The sequence below is a fragment of the Pseudorasbora parva genome, chromosome 3 (assembly GCF_024679245.1).
Source record: "Pseudorasbora parva isolate DD20220531a chromosome 3, ASM2467924v1, whole genome shotgun sequence".
Taxonomy (NCBI): domain Eukaryota; kingdom Metazoa; phylum Chordata; class Actinopteri; order Cypriniformes; family Gobionidae; genus Pseudorasbora; species Pseudorasbora parva.
In genome coordinates, this window is record NC_090174.1 from 14,811,359 (window position 1) to 14,833,486 (window position 22,128).

At 38.0% G+C, this 22,128-nt stretch overlaps 1 protein-coding gene across 1 annotated transcript in view; it reads right to left on the reverse strand.

The window, feature by feature from the left end:
• pcsk5a (proprotein convertase subtilisin/kexin type 5a) overlaps positions 1 to 22,128 on the reverse strand; it is a 60,934-nt gene that overhangs the window by 13,982 nt on the left and 24,824 nt on the right. The window contains exons 17-30 of the mRNA XM_067439981.1: positions 21,480 to 21,567; positions 21,261 to 21,364; positions 19,173 to 19,305; positions 18,983 to 19,098; positions 18,769 to 18,871; positions 15,451 to 15,587; positions 13,189 to 13,389; positions 12,930 to 12,998; positions 9,526 to 9,568; positions 9,287 to 9,429; positions 8,981 to 9,181; positions 4,632 to 4,715; positions 4,329 to 4,527; positions 2,282 to 2,493 (exon numbers count right to left, since the gene is read on the reverse strand). Of these exons, the coding sequence (XP_067296082.1) occupies positions 2,282 to 2,493; positions 4,329 to 4,527; positions 4,632 to 4,715; positions 8,981 to 9,181; positions 9,287 to 9,429; positions 9,526 to 9,568; positions 12,930 to 12,998; positions 13,189 to 13,389; positions 15,451 to 15,587; positions 18,769 to 18,871; positions 18,983 to 19,098; positions 19,173 to 19,305; positions 21,261 to 21,364; positions 21,480 to 21,567 (1,833 nt within the window). The remainder of the gene's footprint in view (positions 1 to 2,281; positions 2,494 to 4,328; positions 4,528 to 4,631; positions 4,716 to 8,980; positions 9,182 to 9,286; positions 9,430 to 9,525; positions 9,569 to 12,929; positions 12,999 to 13,188; positions 13,390 to 15,450; positions 15,588 to 18,768; positions 18,872 to 18,982; positions 19,099 to 19,172; positions 19,306 to 21,260; positions 21,365 to 21,479; positions 21,568 to 22,128) is intronic.

Sequence of the window (22,128 nt, forward strand, 5' to 3'; positions counted from 1 at the left end):
CATATATTTTAGATTCATTGCACACCAACTGAAATTTTTCACGTCTTTTATTGTTTTAATACTGATGATTTTGGCATACAGCTCATGAAAACCCAAAATTCCTTTCTCAAAGAATTAGCATATCATGAAAAGGTTCTCTAAACGAGCTGGTTCTCTAAATCATCTGAATCAACTAATTAACTCTAAACACCTGCAAAAGATTCCTGAGGCTTTTAAAAACTCCCAGCCTGGTTCATTACTCAAAACCGCAATCATGGGTAAGACTGCCGACCTGACTGCTGTCCAGAAGGCCATCATTGACACCCTCAAGCGAGAGAGTAAGACACAGAAAGACATTTCTGAACGAATAGGCTGTTCCCAGAGTGCTGTATCAAGGCACCTCTGTGAAATCTGTGGGAAGGAAAAAGTGTGGCAAAAAACACTGCACAACGGGAAGAGGTGACCGGACGCTGAGGAAGATTGTGGAGTAGGACCGATTCCAGACCTTGGAGGACCTGCGGAAGCAGTCTGGAGTAGAAACATTCAGAGCCAACATGCACAGGCGTGTGCAGGAAATGGGCTACAGGTGCCGCATTTCCCAGGTCAAGCCACTTTTGGGCTACAGAGAAGCAGCACGGGACTGTTGCTCAGTGGTCCAAAGTACTTTTTTCGGATGAAAGCAAATTTTGCATGTCATTCGGAAATCAAGGTGCCAGAGTCTGGAGGAAGAATTGGGTAGAAGGAAATGCCAAAATGCCTGAAGTCCAGTGTCAAGTACCCACAGTCAGTGATGGTCTGGGGTGCCATGTCAGCTGCTGGTGTTGGTCCACTGTGTTTTATCAAGGGCAGGGTCAATGCAGCTAGCTATCAGGAGATTTTGGAGCACTTTATGCTTCCATCTGCTGAAAAGCTTTATGGAGATGAAGATTTCGTTTTTCAGCACGACCTGACACCTGCTCACAGTGCCAAAACCACTGGTAAAGTTTACGGACCATGGTATTACTGTGCTCAATTGGCCTGCCAACTGTCCTGACCTGAACCCCATAGAGAATCTGTGGAAGAGAAAGTTGAGAGACGCAAGACCCAACACTCTGGATGAGCTTAAGGCCGCTATCGAAGCATCCTGGGCCTCCATAACACCTCAGCAGTGCCACAGGCTGATCGCCTCCATGCCACGCCGCATTGAAGCAGTCATTTCTGCAAAAGGATTCCGGACCAAGTATTGAGTGCATAACTGAACATAAATATTTGAATGTTGACTTTTTTTGTATTAAAAAAATGTTTCTTTTATTGGTCTGATGAAATATGCTAATTTTTTGAGACTTTTCCAATTTTTGGGGTTTTCATGAGCTGTATGCCAAAATCATCAGTATTAAAACAATAAAAGACCTGAAATGTTTTAGTTGGTGTGCAATCTTGTTAATTAGAATGGATATATTTTTGTGTATATTTATTTTTATTATTACTTTATGGTGCATGTGAGTTTTCATATGTTTCTGGAGTTTATTTGTGTGATTATTTTTTTCCAAAATGTGAACCATGAGATGGGACATTTGTGAGACCCCTGGGTAATGCAATGGTTTGGTCTAATTTCTTGAAAATTTGTTTGGTTTCGATGGCGAGTCAGTTCTGGTGAGGGATCCCGGTCGTAGAACATCAGAGACCCAGAGCTCACTTTGCTTTACCCTTTCATTTAGTAATTTATTTAATTTGACGTGACCCTTGTATAAGTTATTTGTTTTTTCCCCCTTGAATAAACCAATATTTTGTTTACTTTATGAATGCCTCCTGAAAAGTTTTTGGAAGAACCTGACACACACAGACACAGGGAGAACATGCAAACTCCAAACAGTGGCTATGCGTAATCGGGACCTCCTTGCTGTGAGACCATTGTGCGGCATGCCACGCAATTAGAACGCTATAGCCTACTCACTAATCCACTTTAACAGCCTCATTGTGTTATGATTGCCCTCCTGCAAATGCAAAATACTTTGACTTTCAAGGAATTGTAAAAAAAAAAAAAAAACTAAAAAACTAAAAGTGTTTTCAGATGGTTAGTTATAGTGACGTTTATTTTATTTTTTTACTTCTCCTGATCGTATTTTAGGCTTTACAAATTTATAAAAATTCTCATTTAAATTAAAGGTCATCATGATAAACATTCAGTTTGATTATCATGATGAGTGAAACTTCAACTTGTAAATATTTGTTCTGTGTAAAGGACTAATGTGACATCTATATAACATTTGTTACTATAATTGTAGGATTCACTTTCGAAAAAACAAGCAACATCTGTTCTTACCTGTACAGTTTTCCTCAGAGCAAATAACACAGCTCTCTTGACACTTCACACACTCCCCGTTCCTCACTGTGTGTCCAGATGGACAGCTCGCCACACACTCATGTTTGTGGAGCAGTAGCGTCTCCTCACAGGTGAGACAGTGTGTTGCATTCTTCTCACAGGACATACAGCCAGATGCGCAGCTCTTACACATCTGACCCACAGGGTACCCTCTGAACACACAAATACAGACATGCACGTAATTTAATAAAATATTAATATGCAATATAGCTACTACAGTACATCAAGTACCAGCAGTCTGTAAACAACTGCCTTAAATTGTCTAGTTTAGTTTTTGTGAAGATGCATAATTTTTATGTTATATTCTCATATGAGTACCATCTTGGGGGGGCTATATACAGTAAATTTGTTTTAAGTAATTATTGTAAATAATGTAATTGATTTGAATTAACACTACTGTGTTACACTAACTTCATTTATTGCAATTTTGTGGTGTTTTATTTCCATTTTAGAAAATAAAGTGATTGCTCTCCTCGCAAATCATCTGTTTCTTGTTTTTCACTGCCATGTCTCTTAGGTGTTGAAGACTAGTGCATCTTTGAGCCAACATTCAGTAAAAGTCAAGTACAAATAATGATCCCAAAAAGGTTTTTGAGCATGTACATAACCAGCCAATATTCGCAACGATAACCCTTACTTTATTAAGCTTGACAAGCTTGTAATAATAACTGTAAGCTTGTAATAATGCGTTATAATTTGAGTGGTACTGAAAGCTTTAAATAGGAAATATGAGCGTTCCGCTGTTTGTCTTTGCTTCCTTACTTTATGTCTGTATACATAAAGGAGTCTGGACTTATAGGCTATATCACGTGTATGGATGCTGCAGGTGGCGGATCATTTGTGGCCACTTCTGGAATGTAATTAAACTTGTCATTTTGATGGTGGTTTGTAATCCAGAAAGTTCAAAACGACATTCATCATTGACAACTGGTGCGTTGATGCAGAGGAGCCATGCCCAAAGCACAACGCACATAAGTAACTGCGCAAATAACTGCAATTTCAGGGTTTAAAAAGAGATGGCGACAACAAGGTAAAACTTACGACTAGGGCTGTGCGATATTAAAGAAAAATGGGAGATGCGATACGATATTGCTATTAGTTTGTAAATCTATTAAATAAAAAGTATTTAAAAACTGAGAATGAGATTATTTATGTGTTTCACATTCTCTCTGGGAAAAGAAAGCATCACTACAACTTCTGTGACCAGCAGTGTTTTAGCAAAAATGTATGTCATAAATCTGACAATATAATTCTAACATCAATGTAAACAAACAAAAAATGTAATGCAAATATTTCAATACCAAAAACTATTTGCTTGACTTGGTAATATATAGTTATATCAACCTAAAACTCAACATCAAGAACATCTAGGTAAACAAAAACTCCTGAACTAGGGATGGACAATTCTTTTTGCTATTTTAATTTATCTTCCTTATTAAATCTAAAAACTAAAAACAGTAGTCTTCACATTAATTAAATATACACTGATACATAATAAAGCTACAAAAGTTATTCAGCTGAGAGCACGGAGTGATTTTCTCTTGTTCTTCTGTTGTTTGACAGACAGCGGCAGGTTTACAGTATTAGCAGCCTGCCACTTTAAGAGCTAATGCACGGATACTATTGATACGCATTTGTCTTCTTTCCCCAACTGATATCCTTCACTTAAAGCATAACCGACTGCAACAAGTTGTTTTAATCATTCTTTTTAACATCAAGGATGTCACATATGTAACAGTTGTGCCCAATACACTTTTCACAATGTTGAAGTAACCTTTTAAAATCATTATGCATATAACGATATGTACATTTGCGATATTTTTTTAAAAATTTTGATATATTGCACAGCCCTACGTACGTCTGTTGCTTAAAGTACTTTTATTTGTGACTTGTTACTTGTAATAAAGCTGAAGTTATCTGTATAGTATTCAGGTTCTCTTTTCACCTCCGTATTATATACTGTAAATGTGTTGTAAATGGTTCTAACCTAGTGCACTTGCGCACACATTGGCCGGTCTGCAAATAAAGAGGGCTTTTACGTGATGACTGGCAGCGTGTACAGAGCTGCTCATCCTGGCACTGGGCACAACCTTGTGGGCAAGTCTCACATTTCCCACTTTCCTTACTGCCAAAGCTGCCCGTCGGGCATCGTACCACACATATCTTATCTGCAGTCAGATATCGACCTGAAACACAAATACATAAAGTCTATTTACATTCATTCAAGCCTTTATCCAAACCAAAGATTTTTTAATCATCATATTTTTTCATTGAGTTGTTCATGTTGTACCTTTGACACATGTGCTGCATTGATTCTTCAGTCTCCCCCAGCAGGATTCGCATGAAGAGTGACAGGGCTCACATTCCCCATCGTCTGAGAGATGAGAGCAGTTATAACCAGCAATCATTTTTAAAACAGAACCTTACCTTGTGAAAAAGAATTGTGCTTAATTGTATGTGCATTTATAGTGTACTTTAAGTAGATTTTTTAAAACTACTTGCATAAAATAATAATTAATATTTAAAAATCTTTAAAAACATTACATTTAGTTCACACTGAAGTATTTTCTTTTAAAGTGCATTTCCATAATAACTAAGTATGATAAAGTGCATTTTTGTTTCACAAGGGTTATGTTTTACAAATAAGGGACCCACTTAGGTAGCCTTAACTACTATCTACAAACATTTTAATTAATCATTTGATACAATGGACTTTCCATTGCAAGTGTACATGAATAGTGTACATTCATGTTTTACATTGTACTTACATTTTAAAAATGATCTGCATGTAACTACATCTGTAATTCATTTCTGTAGTTACATTTATAATAATTACACTGTTGACCTTTCCCTTACACCACACCCTTCCCTTAAACATACCCATACCACCACACCTGACCCTAACTTTACCCGTATCCCACCTCAGTATCAGCAAAAGTGTTGTGCAATACAATATGAACACAAAAAGTACATTGTACTTATTTTTATGTAAGTACATAGTTAAGGAAACCCAAATAAGATTTTATTCTTTAATTGTAAACCAACTTGTGCTTTGAAGAACTTAGAATAACGTGCAGTGTTGCATAGAAAATATTAAGAACATTTCATAAAAACAAGAGATACGTTTTCCAATTTCTTTTAAGGAAATTTTAACATTGTTGTGGCTTGAACTGAGGAACTGATAAAAAAATGGAAAAAAAGGCCACCTGATTATTTTAAGAGAATTAGTTCAATTGTGCAGTTCAATTTAGAGACATTGTAAGTTCCCAGCATGCTTTGCATAGGGCTGGAAATGGAGCATTAATATTGAAATTAAGTGTAATTGTATGTGTTTTTGAGTGAAGGGAAACATATGTAAATGTTTAATGATCAGTTATGCTTGACATTTGAAAGAGTTTCTCTATGTTGAAGTTTTGACCATTACCATTAGGCAGACGAGTAGATCTTAGCTTGTGGATAACTGCATGTGTACTAATAATGCATGATGCATGTTGCTTTGTTCAATGAGCAATAACTTTGCTAATGCCAGTCTAGTAAATTTGTTTCTACTTTTGCTGTGCTAGCAACTTGCAGTCAATCACTTGAATAATGTAACTTAAAGGCGGGGGTGAAACAATCAGTTTCTGTCAATCTCATGTCAATCTTGAGTACCTATAGAGTAGTATTGCATCCTTCATATCTCCGAAAAGTCTTTAGTTTTATTATATTTATAAAAGAAATATAGGCTGTACCGAGTCTTTCCGGAAAAAAAACGAGTGCCTGGAGGCGTATCGTGTGGGCAGAGCTAAAGAATGACGATCGCGCACAAAGCGGTGACGTCCTCAAGCGAGGAGAAACCCATAGCTATCGATCAGATTCAGCTAATACATATATGATCCAGAATCAAATTCGGAGGCTGAAATAAATTGAACAGGAGAAACAGCAACAGCAGGACGTCCATCTCTGTGGTATGTACTATATTTAGTGGCCTCTCAAAATTTGTGTGTCTTTACTCGCAGTTTATGAGGACATGATTTGGTTTATGGACTATTGTATGCGACTAAACCTTAGCAGTAGCAAGCAAAACGGTTTTGCATGTCAGACTAGTGTAATGTTATACATAGAACAACAATGGAGTAACTGTTAGCGCATTTGAATGACGAAACACGCAATCGTGTCGTTTACTGATGTTTACTCACGCGACGATAGCCAACAGCATAGACATTTGAAGCAGTTTAACTCACCGACCATGAACCTTTATCGCTGGGGCCGCTCCGTCAAAAACACACTTCTTTGGTATGATTTGGTGAAGTCCTGTGACAGCAGTGACCGTGGAAATCCACTTTGCGACACGACTGAAGCGATGTTGTGAAGCTTCCCGTCATTTCTGCGTTCAAATCGGTTCAAATGCAGCGCTGCCTTCCCGGAATGCTGTGCTGAAGCGTTGAAGTCGCTTGATGTCAACCATAGGAATAAAGTGTAGCGCGGTGCGGACTATAACGACATAAGTGTTCACGGACGAGTGGATCTGCACCTGAGCGAGTGTTTATGGGCGTGCATTTCCTCTCTCGCTCTAGTCACGCGCGCGCACCCTACCGGGAGAAAAGCCCATACGGCCCATACAAGGACCTTCCGCTCTATCAATGTCAAGCCGACCCATACTCGAAAAAAACTCTCAGAAACTTGTGAGAAACCGGAAGGAGTATTTTTTGACACAGAAATACTACATCAAACGTCCAACATTAGTTTTTGAAACTTTGTCTATGTTTAGGATGGGAATCCAAGTCTTTAACACTGAAAAAAGCTCAGTATGCATTAAACAGCATTTCACCCCCCCTTTAAAGTCAAATATAAACAGACAATTTCCATTTGCTCTAATTTAATACCTTTTTTTAAATCTTTTTTCAACTTAAAATAAATAAGCGCATTTCACAAAAAATGTTATGTATGTAATGACACGAGTCATTACAATCCAATACTTTACAAACTAAAAAAAGTTTACAATGATTTCAGCCATTGCTAAAGAGTTATCTTCACTTTAGAATATTGATCCAAATAATCAGTCATTCCTTCTGAAGGATTTGTAATATTTGAGTTATTAGTAGGTTACTATGATCCTCACTTTAGAATTAATTACACATTAATTTATTCATGTTAATTATAAACCTGTATATAGTAGTCCTTGGTAGTCATCTGGGAGGTATGAAAAAATGTGTTGTTGAATAGCTAATTTCTTTTTAGTTAATAGTAGTTTTTACAGTGCGTTGCTCATTTGTTTCTGTGAATTATACAACCCAGGCTCATTGGAAATACGTGACTCTGCCTACATTTTTGCAACACCCGAAATATGTACCTCCAGGTACGTTTACCTGCACTTTTTGGGTAAAACGTCCACTGGAGGCACTAAGTGGTAATATTTTTTCTCCATTCCAAATGCGCAACATGACATCATGACTTCAAGTAAACATACACGCGCCAACCTTAATGAATATTCATTAGAATTAATATTTAGCCTAATAGCCTAATATTTAGCCTAATAGCCTAATTTTATATTTTGGAGCAACTAACTCCACTCCTACCCTAAACCTACCAACTCTCAACAATATAAAACACGTAACAGGCAAATAAATGTAAAGCCACATGAATTTATTGCAAAAACTGACCAAAAAACTGTATAAAAGTATTAACTCATGTTGCATTCCAAGTCTTCTGAAGTCATACAATATCTTCATGTGAAGAACAGAGTTGATCTTAATGTTTTAGTCATTGAAATGATCACGCTCCTTTGCAAACAGAACACACACACACGCACTCGTTCATTCATATTTTTAATTCAAATGATACACAGGGCAAGATTAGAATGACGCGATCGGTCACGAGAAACAGGAGGGCCAATGGCATTTTACAATCAAAGCTGACGTAATGACGCAATTGGTCACGAGACACACGACAGCCAATGCTGTCAAAGCTGACCTGACGTTTCTTCCGGTGGCAATTTTTGAAATTTGAAAATAATATTCGGCGGATGGACTCGACGTTACTGATTGCTTTTGGGGATTTTCTGTACACAAATCAATCGTTTGGCCTCGGAACACTTGGGATATTTGTACTTTCTGAATAAATTATGCATGCAGTCATATCTGCCTGTTATATCCTGTTTATAATACACAAATGGGTAGGTTTATACACAAAATGTGTCTGAATATGTGTGTGTGTGTCCACAAGGTAAATGGATTTATAAACATACTAAATTGTTTTTTTGAAAATGTAAAAATGTAGAATGTTTCTTGTGATGGGTAGGTTTAGGGGCAGTGTGTGTGTGTGCGTGTGTGTGTGTGATAGGTAGGTTAAAAAGCGATTATGCGTCTTGATAGTGTGCCAAAATGGCGTACGAATTGGCGTATCATACATACGCCATTTCATGAGATCGGTCTGGGAATGGAGAAAAAAATATTACCACTTAGCACCTCCGGTGGACATTTTACCCAAAAAGTCAAGAAGTGCAGGTAAACATACCTAGAGGTACATATTTCGGGCTTTGCAAAAATGTAGGCAGAGTCACATATTTCCAATGAGCCTGGGTTGGTATTATACATTAATGACGGAACAGTATTCTAAAGTGTTAGCAATTTTTTCCCCTCTCAGGAGTGTTGCTCTCACCAGTGAGGTATGTCTGTTCAGGGCAGACATCCTGTACAGGCACACAAGCTCCGTTATCAAGCATCAGTCCATCACTGCAGCTGTCACAGTCACTGTCCTCCGGCCCACTGCATGTACTGCAGTCCGAGTGACATTCCTCACACTCCTGAGAATCTTCATCACCATAGAAACCATCGGGACATTCCTGCACACACTTCCCATCTAAGGGGACATTTAACTAGTGAATAAACTTTGATTCAGCGTATGTATACCATAATGCAACGCAACGTTTTAAGTCTGCCATATGTATACATATGGATGTCTAACCTGACAGAAAGAGGTCAGCTTCACACCAATAGCACTCATCTTCATCACAGCTGACACAGTCATGCTCACAGGACACACAGCTCATGGTCGCCTCCACTGTGTATGACTTAGCAGGACAGTTCTTATAGCAGCCCTCATCAAACCTGTGCAACACATACAACATTTCAGTCACAAAGCAGCACACATCTGTACATACACAATCAAGCCAGCAGAAAATTCTGTTACATCACATTTCTTACTTGTAATATCCATCAATGCAGGATAGACAGTATTTGGGATTGTCTGCAAAATGTAGAAAGAACAGTACATTATTCTGAAACATCTAACTGATCAACTAATATTGTTCAAGGTAGAGTGTGGTCAAAACAATTTGCCACATCAATCAATTATGTTCTAAAACTTGTTGGTTGAAATTTCGAAGAGCACATGGCAATTGTGGTGGTTAAAGGGATGATGAATTGAGAAATTAACTTTCCCTTGAGCTTTTGATATGTAATAGGTCATGATAATATAAGAATATCCTCTAAGTTTCAGAGCTGAAAACATCACGGTTACGTATGTAACCCTCGTTCCCTGAAGAAGGGAATGGAGACGTACGTCCCAATTCGTCGGTTCAGTTCCGACGTCCGTCGAACGTGACCGACTGAAAGGGAACGTCTCGGTTACATATGTAACCCTCAGGGAACGGAGACGTACGTCGGAACTGAACCGACGAATTGGGACGTACGTCGAACGTGACCGACTGAAAGTGAACTTCCTTTTTAGTCAAAGAAAAGCTTTTGTAGACACCAGGCCCAGAAAAAATGGTGTGCCTCATCCTTATGTCATTGCGCAACAAAACATGCCTCTACAGCACGTGTAATTCATAAAACCCACCAACCAAATCATGTAGCTGTTTGGATCACTAGCCAGCAGCAATAACAATGTGGAAGAAGATAGCAAGATATTGTGGAAGAACAAAGTCGCTGCATAAGCTTCCTTGGGAATATAATATTAGGAATGTGTGATACTTCATTTATTTTTAAAGAAGTTCCAGCTCACGTGGGAAGACCACGTGTGTTTGCTTCATTTCACTGCGGAATCTTTTGTAAACAAGTCTCAAGTGCTGGATTTGCAGACACAATGTTGTGCCTTCTATATTGGCTTCGACAGGAATGGTGCAACAAACTTATGTGAGTAAAACGTCTTTTTTTATGTAGTAATTGTAGTCCAGGGGCTGTGTGTTTTCCAGATGGGCTACCAAAATGTACGCCCGTTTGCAGAAATTCTTTCTTGATCTGGTTGAGCACGTGTGTGTGTGTGTGCGCGCGTGTGTGCGTGCGCGGTTCGTGCTTATATCGACCAATCCTGCGGGACATTTAATACAGAAATAATATTCCAATCATTTGCGAGTGGATGAGAAAAAAATCATTGTGTTTGCTTGATAAAGACGTTTACTAGCCCTGTGGTCGAGAGAATCTTTGCAGTTGCCGCTTTCAAAATAATCTCTCCCTCATGTGAACTGACAGGGGGATAGATTTGACAGTGGAACTGAAGCTCATTAAATATGCAAATCTTATCCAATCCTAGCCGGGGACGTTTACTTCCAAGTCTCCAGTGCGGCACGCCCATTAAACAGCCTATCACTTTTTAGTTAGGATGTTTTTGAATGTAAAAACCATATAAATGTCATTAGTTGACCTCAGACAACAGTACAGGGAGTGCAGAATTATTAGGCAAATGAGTATTTTGACCACATTATCCTCGTTATGCATGTTGTCTTACTCCAAGCTGTTTAGGCTGGAAAGCCTACTACCAATTAAGCATATTAGGTGATGTGCATCTCTGTAATGAGAAGGGGTGTGGTCTAATGACATCAACACCCTATATCAGGTGTGCATAATTATTAGGCAACTTCCTTTCCTTTGACAAAATGGGTCAAAAGAAGGACTTGACAGGCTCAGAAAAGTCAAAAATAGTGAGAGTGCAGAGGGATGCAGCAGTCTTAAAATAGCCAAGCTTCTGAAGCGTGATCATCGAACAATCAAGCGTTTCATTCAAAATAGTCAACAGGGTCGCAAGAAGCGTGTGGAAAAACCAAGGCGCAAAATAACTGCCCGTGAACTGAGAAAAGTCAGGCGTGCAGCTGCCAAGATGCCACTTGCCACCAGTTTGGCCATATTTCAGAGCTGCAACATCACTGGAGTGCCCAAAAGCACAAGGTGTGCAATACTCAGAGACATGGCCAAGGCAAGAGAGGCAGAAAGTCGACCACCACTGAACAAGACACACAAGCTGAAACGTCAAGACTGGGCCAAGAAATATCTCAAGACTGATTTTTTTAAGGTTTTATGGACTGATGAAATGAGAGTGAGTCTTGATGGGCCAGATGGATGGGCCCGTGGTTGGATTGGTAAAGGGCAGAGAGCTCCAGTCAGACTCAGACGCCAGCAAGGGGGAGGTGGAGTACTGGTTTGGGCTGGTATCATCAAAGATGAGCTTGTGGGGCCTTTTCGGGTTGAGGATGGAGTCAAGCTCAACTCCCAGTCCTACTGCCAGTTTCTGGAAGACACCTTCTTCAAGCAGTGGTACAGGAAGAAGTCTGCATCCTTCAAGAAAAACATGATTTTCATGCAGGACAATGCTCCATCACACGCGTCCAAGTACTCCACAGCGTGGCTGGCAAGAAAGGGTATAAAAGAAGAAAATCTAATGATATGGCCTCCTTGTTCACCTGATCTGAACCCCATTGAGAACCTGTGGTCCATCATCAAATGTGCGATTTTCAAGGAGGGAAAACAGTACACCTCTCTGAACAGTGTCTGGGAGGCTGTGGTTGCTGCTGCACGCAATGTTGATGGTGAACAGATCAAAACACTGACAGAATCCATGGATGGCAGGCTTTTGAGTGTCCTTGCAAAGAAAGGTGGCTATATTGGCCACTGATTTGTTTTTGTTTGGTTTTTGAATGTCAGAAATGTATATTTTTGAATGTTGAGATGTTATATTGGTTTCACTGGTAAAAATAAATAATTGAAATGGGCATAAATTAGTTTTTTGTTAAGTTGCCTAATAATTATTTATGCACAGTAATAGTCACCTGCACACACAGATATCCCCCTAAAATAGCTAAAACTAAAAACTAAAACTTCCAAAAATATTCAGCTTTGATATTAATGAGTTTTATGTGTTCATTGAGAACATGGTTGTTGTTCAATAATAAAATGAATCCTCAAAAATACAACTTGCCTAATAATTCTGCACTCCCTGTATAAAAAAATAAAAAAAGCCAGTTCATGACACCTTTTAAGAGTCAGACCGAAAGGTCATGGGTTCAAGTCTCAGTACCAGCAGGAAATGTAGATGGAGGGAGTGAATGAACACTCATTACCCACAATGAGGTAAGCCCTTAAGCAAGGCACCTAACCCCCAATCATTCCCTGGGCACCTCAGCAAAAATCCTCCACTTACGTCAGCCATGTGCTCCAACAGAAAACGGATCATGGAAAAGTATGATCATACTAATATAATACTGTCATAGTGATTACAAAATATATATATATATATATATATATATATATATATATATATATATATATATATATATATATATATATATATATATATATATATACTTAAAGCACAAACAGACTGCTGAACTTACAGAGAACACACTTATTACATCCCTCTTCACATGCCATGCAGTCATCATATTCTGGGTCTTCCACCTCCCCTAAAACACACACAAACTAGTTAACTGCACTGATTGAAGTTTGTCCTGAAAGTGCGAAATAATCCCAAAAGCCTAGCATCACTAATATGTAAAGGAATATTTTACCCTAAAATTACATTGTATAAAAAAGAGCAGCTTGTGCTAAATATCTCTTTTTTGTGTTCTAACAAAACTGTACAATATGCCATACCTTCTCCACACTCCAATTTATTACAGAGAGCATCATTGATGTAGAAGGAGTTGTCACACCTAAGGCAGTGTGTGGCCGAGGAGCAGAGATTGCAGTGTGAAGGACATGGCTCACATGCATTTAATGTTGTGTGGAAATGGGCCTGAGGACACGCATCCACACACTCGCCATTATACAGGTACCGGTCCACCCCAAACTTATCTACAACAAACATAATACAAGCACATACACACAATTACTATACACACAGGGACACATGCTGTAGATGAAGAACAGTTGTTTTTTTTTTTTTTTTTGCCATGCCTGAATTGAAAATAAAAGTATTGTTCATAAAAAAATTTCACGCTTGTGCATTTGCAGCATATAGTGCAGGTAGTTGTGTCACTTACAACTTCATATACTAACCAGTCTCTCACCACATGTCAAAAAACAACGATCATGATGTTGTTTCTCCAGTTTTTATTTTGGTGGCTTTAAGCCAGGATTGAAATTATGGAGTATTCGATCATTATAGTAAATGCTTTATTATCTTTCTAGCTAAAGGTCAATTATCAGCTAAGGTAACATTTTCTGTATGATTTGGAACAGTCACTGGACCATTAAACCATTTGCATCTCTCTGATTTAATTTGAAGGTGCCCTAGAATGAAAAATTGAATTAACCTTGCCATTGTTAAATAAAAAGAGTTCAGTACACAGACGTCACATACAGTGAGTCTCAAACACCTTTGCCTCCTCCTTCATATGTAAATCTTGTTTGTGAAAAATACCACTGAAAAACTCTCAGCATAACGCCACCTGTGATGAAACCGCTGGGATCCTTAATATGTACGCCCCCAACCTTTGCATGCCAGCCAATGTTCATTGTCAAGTGGAACTGTGTAGCTGAGTCATCAGTTCAGCAGATAAACAAGCATCACCTGAGGATAGCGAAAACGGCAGATCATGGACACAAATGTCATGTTCCAGGCTGCGCAGGGGATGTGAGGACTTTTCATAGCCTTCCCACAAATAAAAAATGTCAACAGTCGTGGTTGACGTTTATTTACAATCGGATACCACAACAATTTAATTCAAAGTTGTTTGTTTGCTCGGCCCATTTCACCACGGAGAGTTTTTCTAACCTGGGACAATATCAAACAGGATTCGCTCAGCATCTAAAACTTAAGAAAGGGACGATCCCAACTGTATTCCTGCAAGCAGTAAGTTGTGATTTTATCCACTTGACTGTCGAACCCATTTCTGATTAAATTAAAAGTTTCTTAATAAGACAACATTACGATAATATCCCCTGTGTTGTCTAGATCTAACGCAAGATGCTAGTATTGGAAACTCCAAGTAGCACACATAACAGTTTATCAAATGACAAAGGTTAATATTATTTCCTGCCAGTGTTGTCATAAAATACAACAGTAGATACGTATGTCGATCCCTTTTGATGGATTGAAATCTAAATTAGCCAATATTTCATCATTAACACATAACTCAGAAGCTAACTACGTTTACTAATACTGTTCATTTGCTTACAGATCGCTCACTCGATCCTTGTAGCTAACGTCACCTTCACCATCTGAGTTGAAACGATAGTCATTTGACAAGGCTTAGTCAATTTGTTAAATAAATATACATTTTTGAGAACTGAAGTATGATTATTTTGCAGCGGGTGAGTAGTAAACATGACACTGACTATTTTGAGTGGCTTCTACATTACTTTGTTTGGCTAAATAAATTGACTTTTAAATCAGTACTCTACTGTCAAACTGTAACGTTACTATACAAACAACATATTTACCCACTATCCAGTTCAGTTTGTGATTCAAAGTTAAGAAGCTATCATTGTAAAATCATTGTCATGACGGATGGTATATATGTGTTAGCTATCATTGAGCTGTGCATTGAAACAGCAGAACTCCGCATTAATATTCGCGACCCTTCCAAATAAGGCAAAAACAGAGAATTACATCCTAGGGACAAATTCTAGGGTTGTAAATGGACCTGTACAACCGTATTTGGACAATTTTCGAACTTAAATAAGCCATATACCCTGTATTTAGATATCAGAGAACAATTTAAAATATTATTTCAAATCATTCTAGGGCACCTTTGATCAAGTCTGAACAGCAAATGCCAGCCCATTTTTACTAATATTTGGTGCTTGGTAAGTGTTCATTTTGGAGCTCTTATAAATTGGATTGTGCACGTGGTAATTTCTGAGTTTTTGGGACAGCAGCCATTTGGATTAAGATGAGAAATGAAGCCTTACCTGTATCACAGCTGGTACAGTTAGCAGGACCAGCATCAAGGCACTGGGCACAGGTGTGGTCACAAATGTGACACTGTCCACTGGATGGGTACTTCCCATTTGAGCAGCTGACTACACAACGCCCCTCATCCAGCCAGCTACAAGAACAGGACAGGGGAAATGTACATTTTTAGAACATGACGTTTGTTTGTACTGGTAATTGCATGACTGACCAACAGTTTCTCTCCTATGACCCTCCTGAATTCCCTTTTATTTATTGTGAATGTCTCCTGTAAAAGTAACAATAACAACATTCCTATGTAATGAGATATTTCTTCTTTATTTATATAAATATAGATAAATATTTGTAATAATTACGATATGTATTATTTTTGAAAGAATTCTCTTATGTTCACCAAAGCTGCATTTATTTGATAAAAAATACAGTAAAAACAGAAATATCCTCCTGGGACCCATATATATATTTATTTATTTATTTATTTATTTTTCTTCATGTAATTACATTGTTTAGAGCATAAGATACGAATGGACAAAAAATAAAGAAATAATAATAATAAAGTAAATTGTCAGACTGAATGTCAGAATGGGAAAGAAAGGTGATTTAAGCAAGGTTGAGTGTGGCATGGTTATTGGTGCCAGACGAGCCGGTCCGAGTTTTTTACAGTCTGCTCAGTTACTGGGATTTTCACGCACCAACATTTCTAGGGTTTACAAAGAATGGTGTGAAAAGAGAAAAAAATCCAGTATGCGGCAGTCCTGTGGAAGAAAATGCCTTGTTGATGCTAGAGGTCAGAGAAGAATGAGCAGAGGAGAATGATTCAAACTGATAGAAGAGCAACTTTGACTGAAATAACCATTGTCCGTCCCTTTATGACCACCATGTACTCATCCTCTGATGTAGCCTAGAAATCTAGATGCACCCTAGTGGCAGCAAATCTAATTTGCCGCGAGTATCGTCTAGTAACTCTTAATACCCTTCTGAGCTGTAAATGACAAACTCTGGTCGGGCCAATCACATCGTGTATAGAGTCTGTGGGCTGGGCTTAACATAATGATGGCAGAGTTGCGCTTGCGTGCTTCTAGTAAACACAGAAACTGGCGAACGGCGGTCTTTTGAATCAGCTTTGAGCGCGACTCTGGAATACTTTGAGTTAAGCTTTTCTCTGAGAAAAGAACAAAGAACAGCACTGAAGTCATTCTTAAGGGAAGATGTGTTCTGAGTTTTTTTCTTCTTTTTTTTCTATTTCCCGACCGGATATGGCGAAAGTTTAATCTGTCAACGAGCTCTGCTTCACCTTCGTTGCTCTGGTTGGTTGTAGCGATATCCAATTGCGTGCACGCCGTGCAGAGGGAGTTTGAAAGACAACCATTTATCCCGCCCCTCGGATTGAGCCCTGTTAATGGTGAGTTTCCAGACCAAACATCTTGATGTGGGTCTGGCTTGTCAGGCTACCTCTGATGGCTACTTCCAGCAGGATAATGTCACAAAGCTTGAATCATTTCAAATTGGTTTCTTGAACATGACAATGAGTTCACTGTACTAAAATGGCCCCCCCAGTCACCAGATCTCAACCCAATAGAGCATCTTTGAGATGTTGTGGAACAGGAGCTTCGTACCCTGGATGTACATCCCACAAATCTCCATCAACTGCAAGATGCTATCCTATCAATATGGGCCAACATTTCTAAAGAATGCTTTCAGCACCTTGTTGAATCAATGCCATGTAGAATTAAGACAGTTCTGAAGGTGAAATTGGGTCAAACAGTATTAGTATGGTGTTCCTAATAAACCTTTAGGTGAGGATTATTAGGTAGGCCGTGGCATTTTAATGATGCCCAATTGGCACTAAGTGTGCCAAGAAAACATCCCCCACACCATTACATCATTACATTTATTTTTTACTTTATGTTTTTTTTTATTGTTTTTTCTTCTTCTTTGTTTTTCTTTATTATGTCTTGTATGTTCATTGAATTTTTTATTTTTTGTATTTTATGTGGAACTTTGATTGCGGCTGTCTTGGCCAGGGCTCCCTCGCAAAAGAGATTTGTTCTCAAAGGGTTTCCCTGGTTAAATAAGGGTTAAAAAAATTACAAAAATGTTGTGTCTCAAAAATGCCTGATAAACATGATTTAAGTCCGGTGTCCTCTACAGTGTACATTTATGAAATCAATTCCCTGTTTTGGAAGTCATTTTTAGATTATTAACCCCATAACATTTTCCTGAGAGGTTGATTTATAACAAACAATTTAAAAATGAATCTGATGTAAATTAGAATTACAAATATGATCATATTCTCATAAGAGTGCTAACCCTTAATGTCAGCTGTTTTTAAAAACCAAGAAGTTGCTTTTGTCCTGGTGAAACCTCCAAACATTCGAGCCCTGAATGTGCTCTTTACAGAAAAATTCACTAAAATATAATGTACACTTCAGTGGACAAAAGTCTATTACTGGTCCCATTGTAAAATATTATTGCAATTTAAAATGTTTTATATTTGAACACATTTTAAAGTGCCATTTATTCCTGTGATTGAAAAAGCTCAATTTTAAGCAGCCATTACTCCAGTCTTCAATGTCATAAGATCTTTATTTTGTTAAATTATTCTGATAAGCTCAAATATTATTAATTATTATTAGTAATCAAATATTAATAAGGCTTCTTAATATTTTCTATATAAGGCTTTTTAAATGTTTTTTTATTTTGTGCTATTGCTGCTGCTGCTTAATATTTTTGTGGAAACCTTGATACTTTTAAAAGATTATTTTATGAATAGAAAGTTCAAAAGAACAGTGTTTATTTGAAAAATAAATAATTTGCAACAATTTAAATGTCTTTAGTCACTTTTGATCAGTTTAATGCAACCTTGTTGAATAATATTAAGCAGCAAACAATAGTATATTTTAAACACTGATAATAATAAGAATTTTTTCTTAAACATCAAATTACCAGATTAGATTTATTTCTCTAGGATCATGTGACACTGAGGAGGAATGTCATAATGGCTGCTGACATTCTAAGTAGGAATAAATTACATATTAAAGTACATTAAAATAGAAAAGAGTTATTGCAATTGTATTTTACAATTTTACTCTTTTACTGTATTTTGAGCAAATAAATGCAACCTTGGTGAGCATGTTAGATGAAAAAAAAAAAAAACCTATTTCCAAAAAAAAAAAAAAAAAAAAAAAAAAACATTCCAAACTTTTCATTGTTAAAAAGCTAAAAAGTCTGGTGGGGCAAACAGCATCTCATGCTTTAGGCCAGCATTGGAGTCTTTCTTTTTAGCAGGGAAGTAACTGTTAAAAATGGTTTCTTACAGTGTGTTGGAGCAGCTGAGACAGTCCTCACTCTTTGGACCTTTACATTTATAACAGGACACATCACATGACTGACATTCTCCACTCTCATCCTGATATTCCCCTTTAAACACAAACATAAATCCATTACAATGATGATCTGAAATCGTGCAAAAACTTTACCGTACTTTGCATCAACAGGTTGCATATTCTGGTTAGAACAATCAAAACTTACCATCACCACAGTTGTGGCTGAGAACACACACGCTGTCCTGAAGAGTGTGTCCATCTACACACTGACTGCAGTTTCCTTTACCCGGCCCGACACAAGCCAGACAGCTCGCATCACACCTGCACATATACACAAACTAATTGTAAAAGATGATGATAAATATTGAAAAGATGATAGGTTGTAGCACACACACCTCTTACAGGTGCTCTGAGTGCTGTCAGAGTTCGGTAGTACAGCGTAGAAACCTTGACTGCACGAGGACACACATCTCCAGTTCTCCATCAGGTAGCCTTCAGCACAGCGATTACATGACTCTAAACCTGCAGCTGTACAAAGACATGACCCTAAAATATCACACCCACACAAAAACAAACTGACATCAGTTAAAAAAAAAAATGTCACAAGATCCTGTACAGGATTCCAGTTAGATTTTAAATTGTAATTATCACATGGATATTATAAATAATAAACACTAGAATTTGTTATCCTTGTTTAATTATTAGAGTCCTTTAGTTAAAATAAAATAAGACAAAATCTTATGATGCCCTACAGTTCCACATAACCCTAAAGAATTGGTAATTGCGAATACACCGATCATGCATAACAGTATGACCTCTGACAGGTGAAGTGAATAACACTGATTATCTCTTCATCACAGCACCTGTTAGTGAGTGGGATATATTAGACAGCAAGTGAACATTTTGTCTTAAAAGTTGATGTGTTAGAAGCAGGAAAAATTAGCAAGCATAAGGATTTGAGCGAGTTTGACATGGGCCAAATAGTGATGGCTAGATGACTGGATCACAGAATCTCTAAAACTAAAGCGTTTGTGGGGTGTTCCCGGTCTGCAGTGGTCAGGGTCATGGGTGGCCAAGGCTCATTGATACACGTGGAGAAGGCTTTGAAGTGCCCATTCTGACCCCTGGCCACTGCCGAAAGCACCAACAGTGGACATGTGAGCATCAGAACTGAACCACGGAGCAATGGAAGAAGGTGGCCTGGTCTGGTGAATCACGTTTTATTTTACATCACGTGGATGGCCAAGGTGCAGACCATGTACACCCTTTCATGGAAACGGTATTCCATTGGTGGCTGTGGACTTTTTCAGCAGAATATTGCGGCATGCCACAAAGCAAAAATGGTTCAGAAATGGTTTGAGGAGCACAATAACGAGTTTGAGATGTGGACTTGCCCTCCACAACCCCCAGATCTCAATCCAATCGATCATCTGTGGGATATGCTGAATAAACAAGTCGGATCCATGGAGGCCCCACTTCGAAACTTACAGGATTTAAATTATCTGCTATTAACATCTTGGTGCCAGATACCACAGCACACCTTCAGGGGTCTAGTGGAGTCCATGCCTCGATGATTCAGGGCTGTTTTGGCAGCAAAAGTGAGACCAACACAAAATTAGGTCATAATGTTCTGCCTGATTGGTGTATTATGTATATCATACATTGGCACTAATCCTAAATAAAAATCTTTCAGGAAACTATTCTACTGGAGAAACATCACATCATGTACTGCTTATTGGATCATTACTTAATGCCAATTTAAATAGTTAAAAATCTCATGAACATTTTAAAAGAAAATTCTATATGTTTAACATATATTGCAGACCTCCAGGGACCAATGGACTCTATCCTATCACATATTCTATCATAATTATAAGGGTAAATTATTCATAATCATAATAATCCTATGGAACTATGTTATAACATTTGGTGACTTAACATTTGGTGGCTTGTGACTAAAAGATGACTTAAACGTTTTTAAAATAAAGCAAAACAAGCATTAAAATATGCTAAAAAAATCAGAAAAATCATACAATTAAAATAAAAAAATCTTAAAACGAACATATATTTTGCTACTTATGTTAAACTCTAAAATATTGTATTTATTAGATATTGTGAGTAAAACAAAAAATCCTTAATTCTTATCCAGTAAATCACAAACAACGAGAAGAGTCATGTAAATTAATTGGTTAAAAAGTTTAGAAACCCTGAAGAATATAAAAACTAATACAATCTATGGAATCTTGAAATTTAAACTTGAAATATTTTTTTGGCTATTTTAAATAAGTTGAGTGCTCTTAGCTTAAAATAAATGTTGAAAACAAAAATAGAGCTATGAAGTGTTCGAATATTGTTGTGGACAATATGGGTGCCTTTGGGGTCAAAAGGTTTGAGAGCCTCTTTTCTAGGGTTCGACTCTGGCATGTTAATCTCAATTCATTTGGTGGGATGCCATTGAGGATGTGTCTTTCTGTGGGTTGTACCGGCACATGTAGCACAGGCTGGGTGGCAGGGCTCACATGAGTCCTCCGGCTCACTGTAGTAATGGCCCACCTCACAACTCTTCTGACATCTGTTGCCCACCAGACTGAAAGAGCCGAAGAGAGAGAGACAGTCAACTTTCATTACATTGAACTAAAATGGCTAAATTGTCTCAGTACTGAAATATCAGTACGTTCAAAAATGTAATAAAAACATATTACCGTGTGCCTTCAGAGCACTCTGTGCAAATGGAGGCTGTGGTGCATTTCATACAGTTCTCAACATTACACTTCTTACACACGTTTTCCTCTGCATTCAAAAACATTCATGAACACAGAATGAGTCAAAAGGTGTGTCCTAACCAGGCACATCACAGCAATGACAAAAACATCACAAAAATGATCATTTTTAAATTCATCATTTTATGCCAAAACTGAAAGCTTAATTTTCAAATACAGCTATGTGGAGTAAGATTTTGTGCAGCTGGGGTTTTATATTTGCATAAAGAACATAACTTACACTGTTCTAAAAGGAGGGTTTTATAGAAATTCCATGGGCAAATTCGGTCCTGGAGAGGGCCACTGTCCCACAAAGTTTAGCTCCAATTATAGACTGTGAAATAATGGACCGTGTCCATGACGTAACCCATAGGTTTCTGAAGAGCATTTTTGACGGCCGTCGCCATCTTGACAGCGTGTCACCGCACGTCACTCCCAGATAACCAAAAAGGGGACGTAGGTAGAGCTGAGGTGCCTGGTTGCTGAAATCAGCACTTGCAATTCACCTGTCACTCAAATTACCATGACCTTAATTATGCAGAACTGTAAGGCTTATTATAATTTAAACAGCTGAGTCACTTCCGTGTTGGAT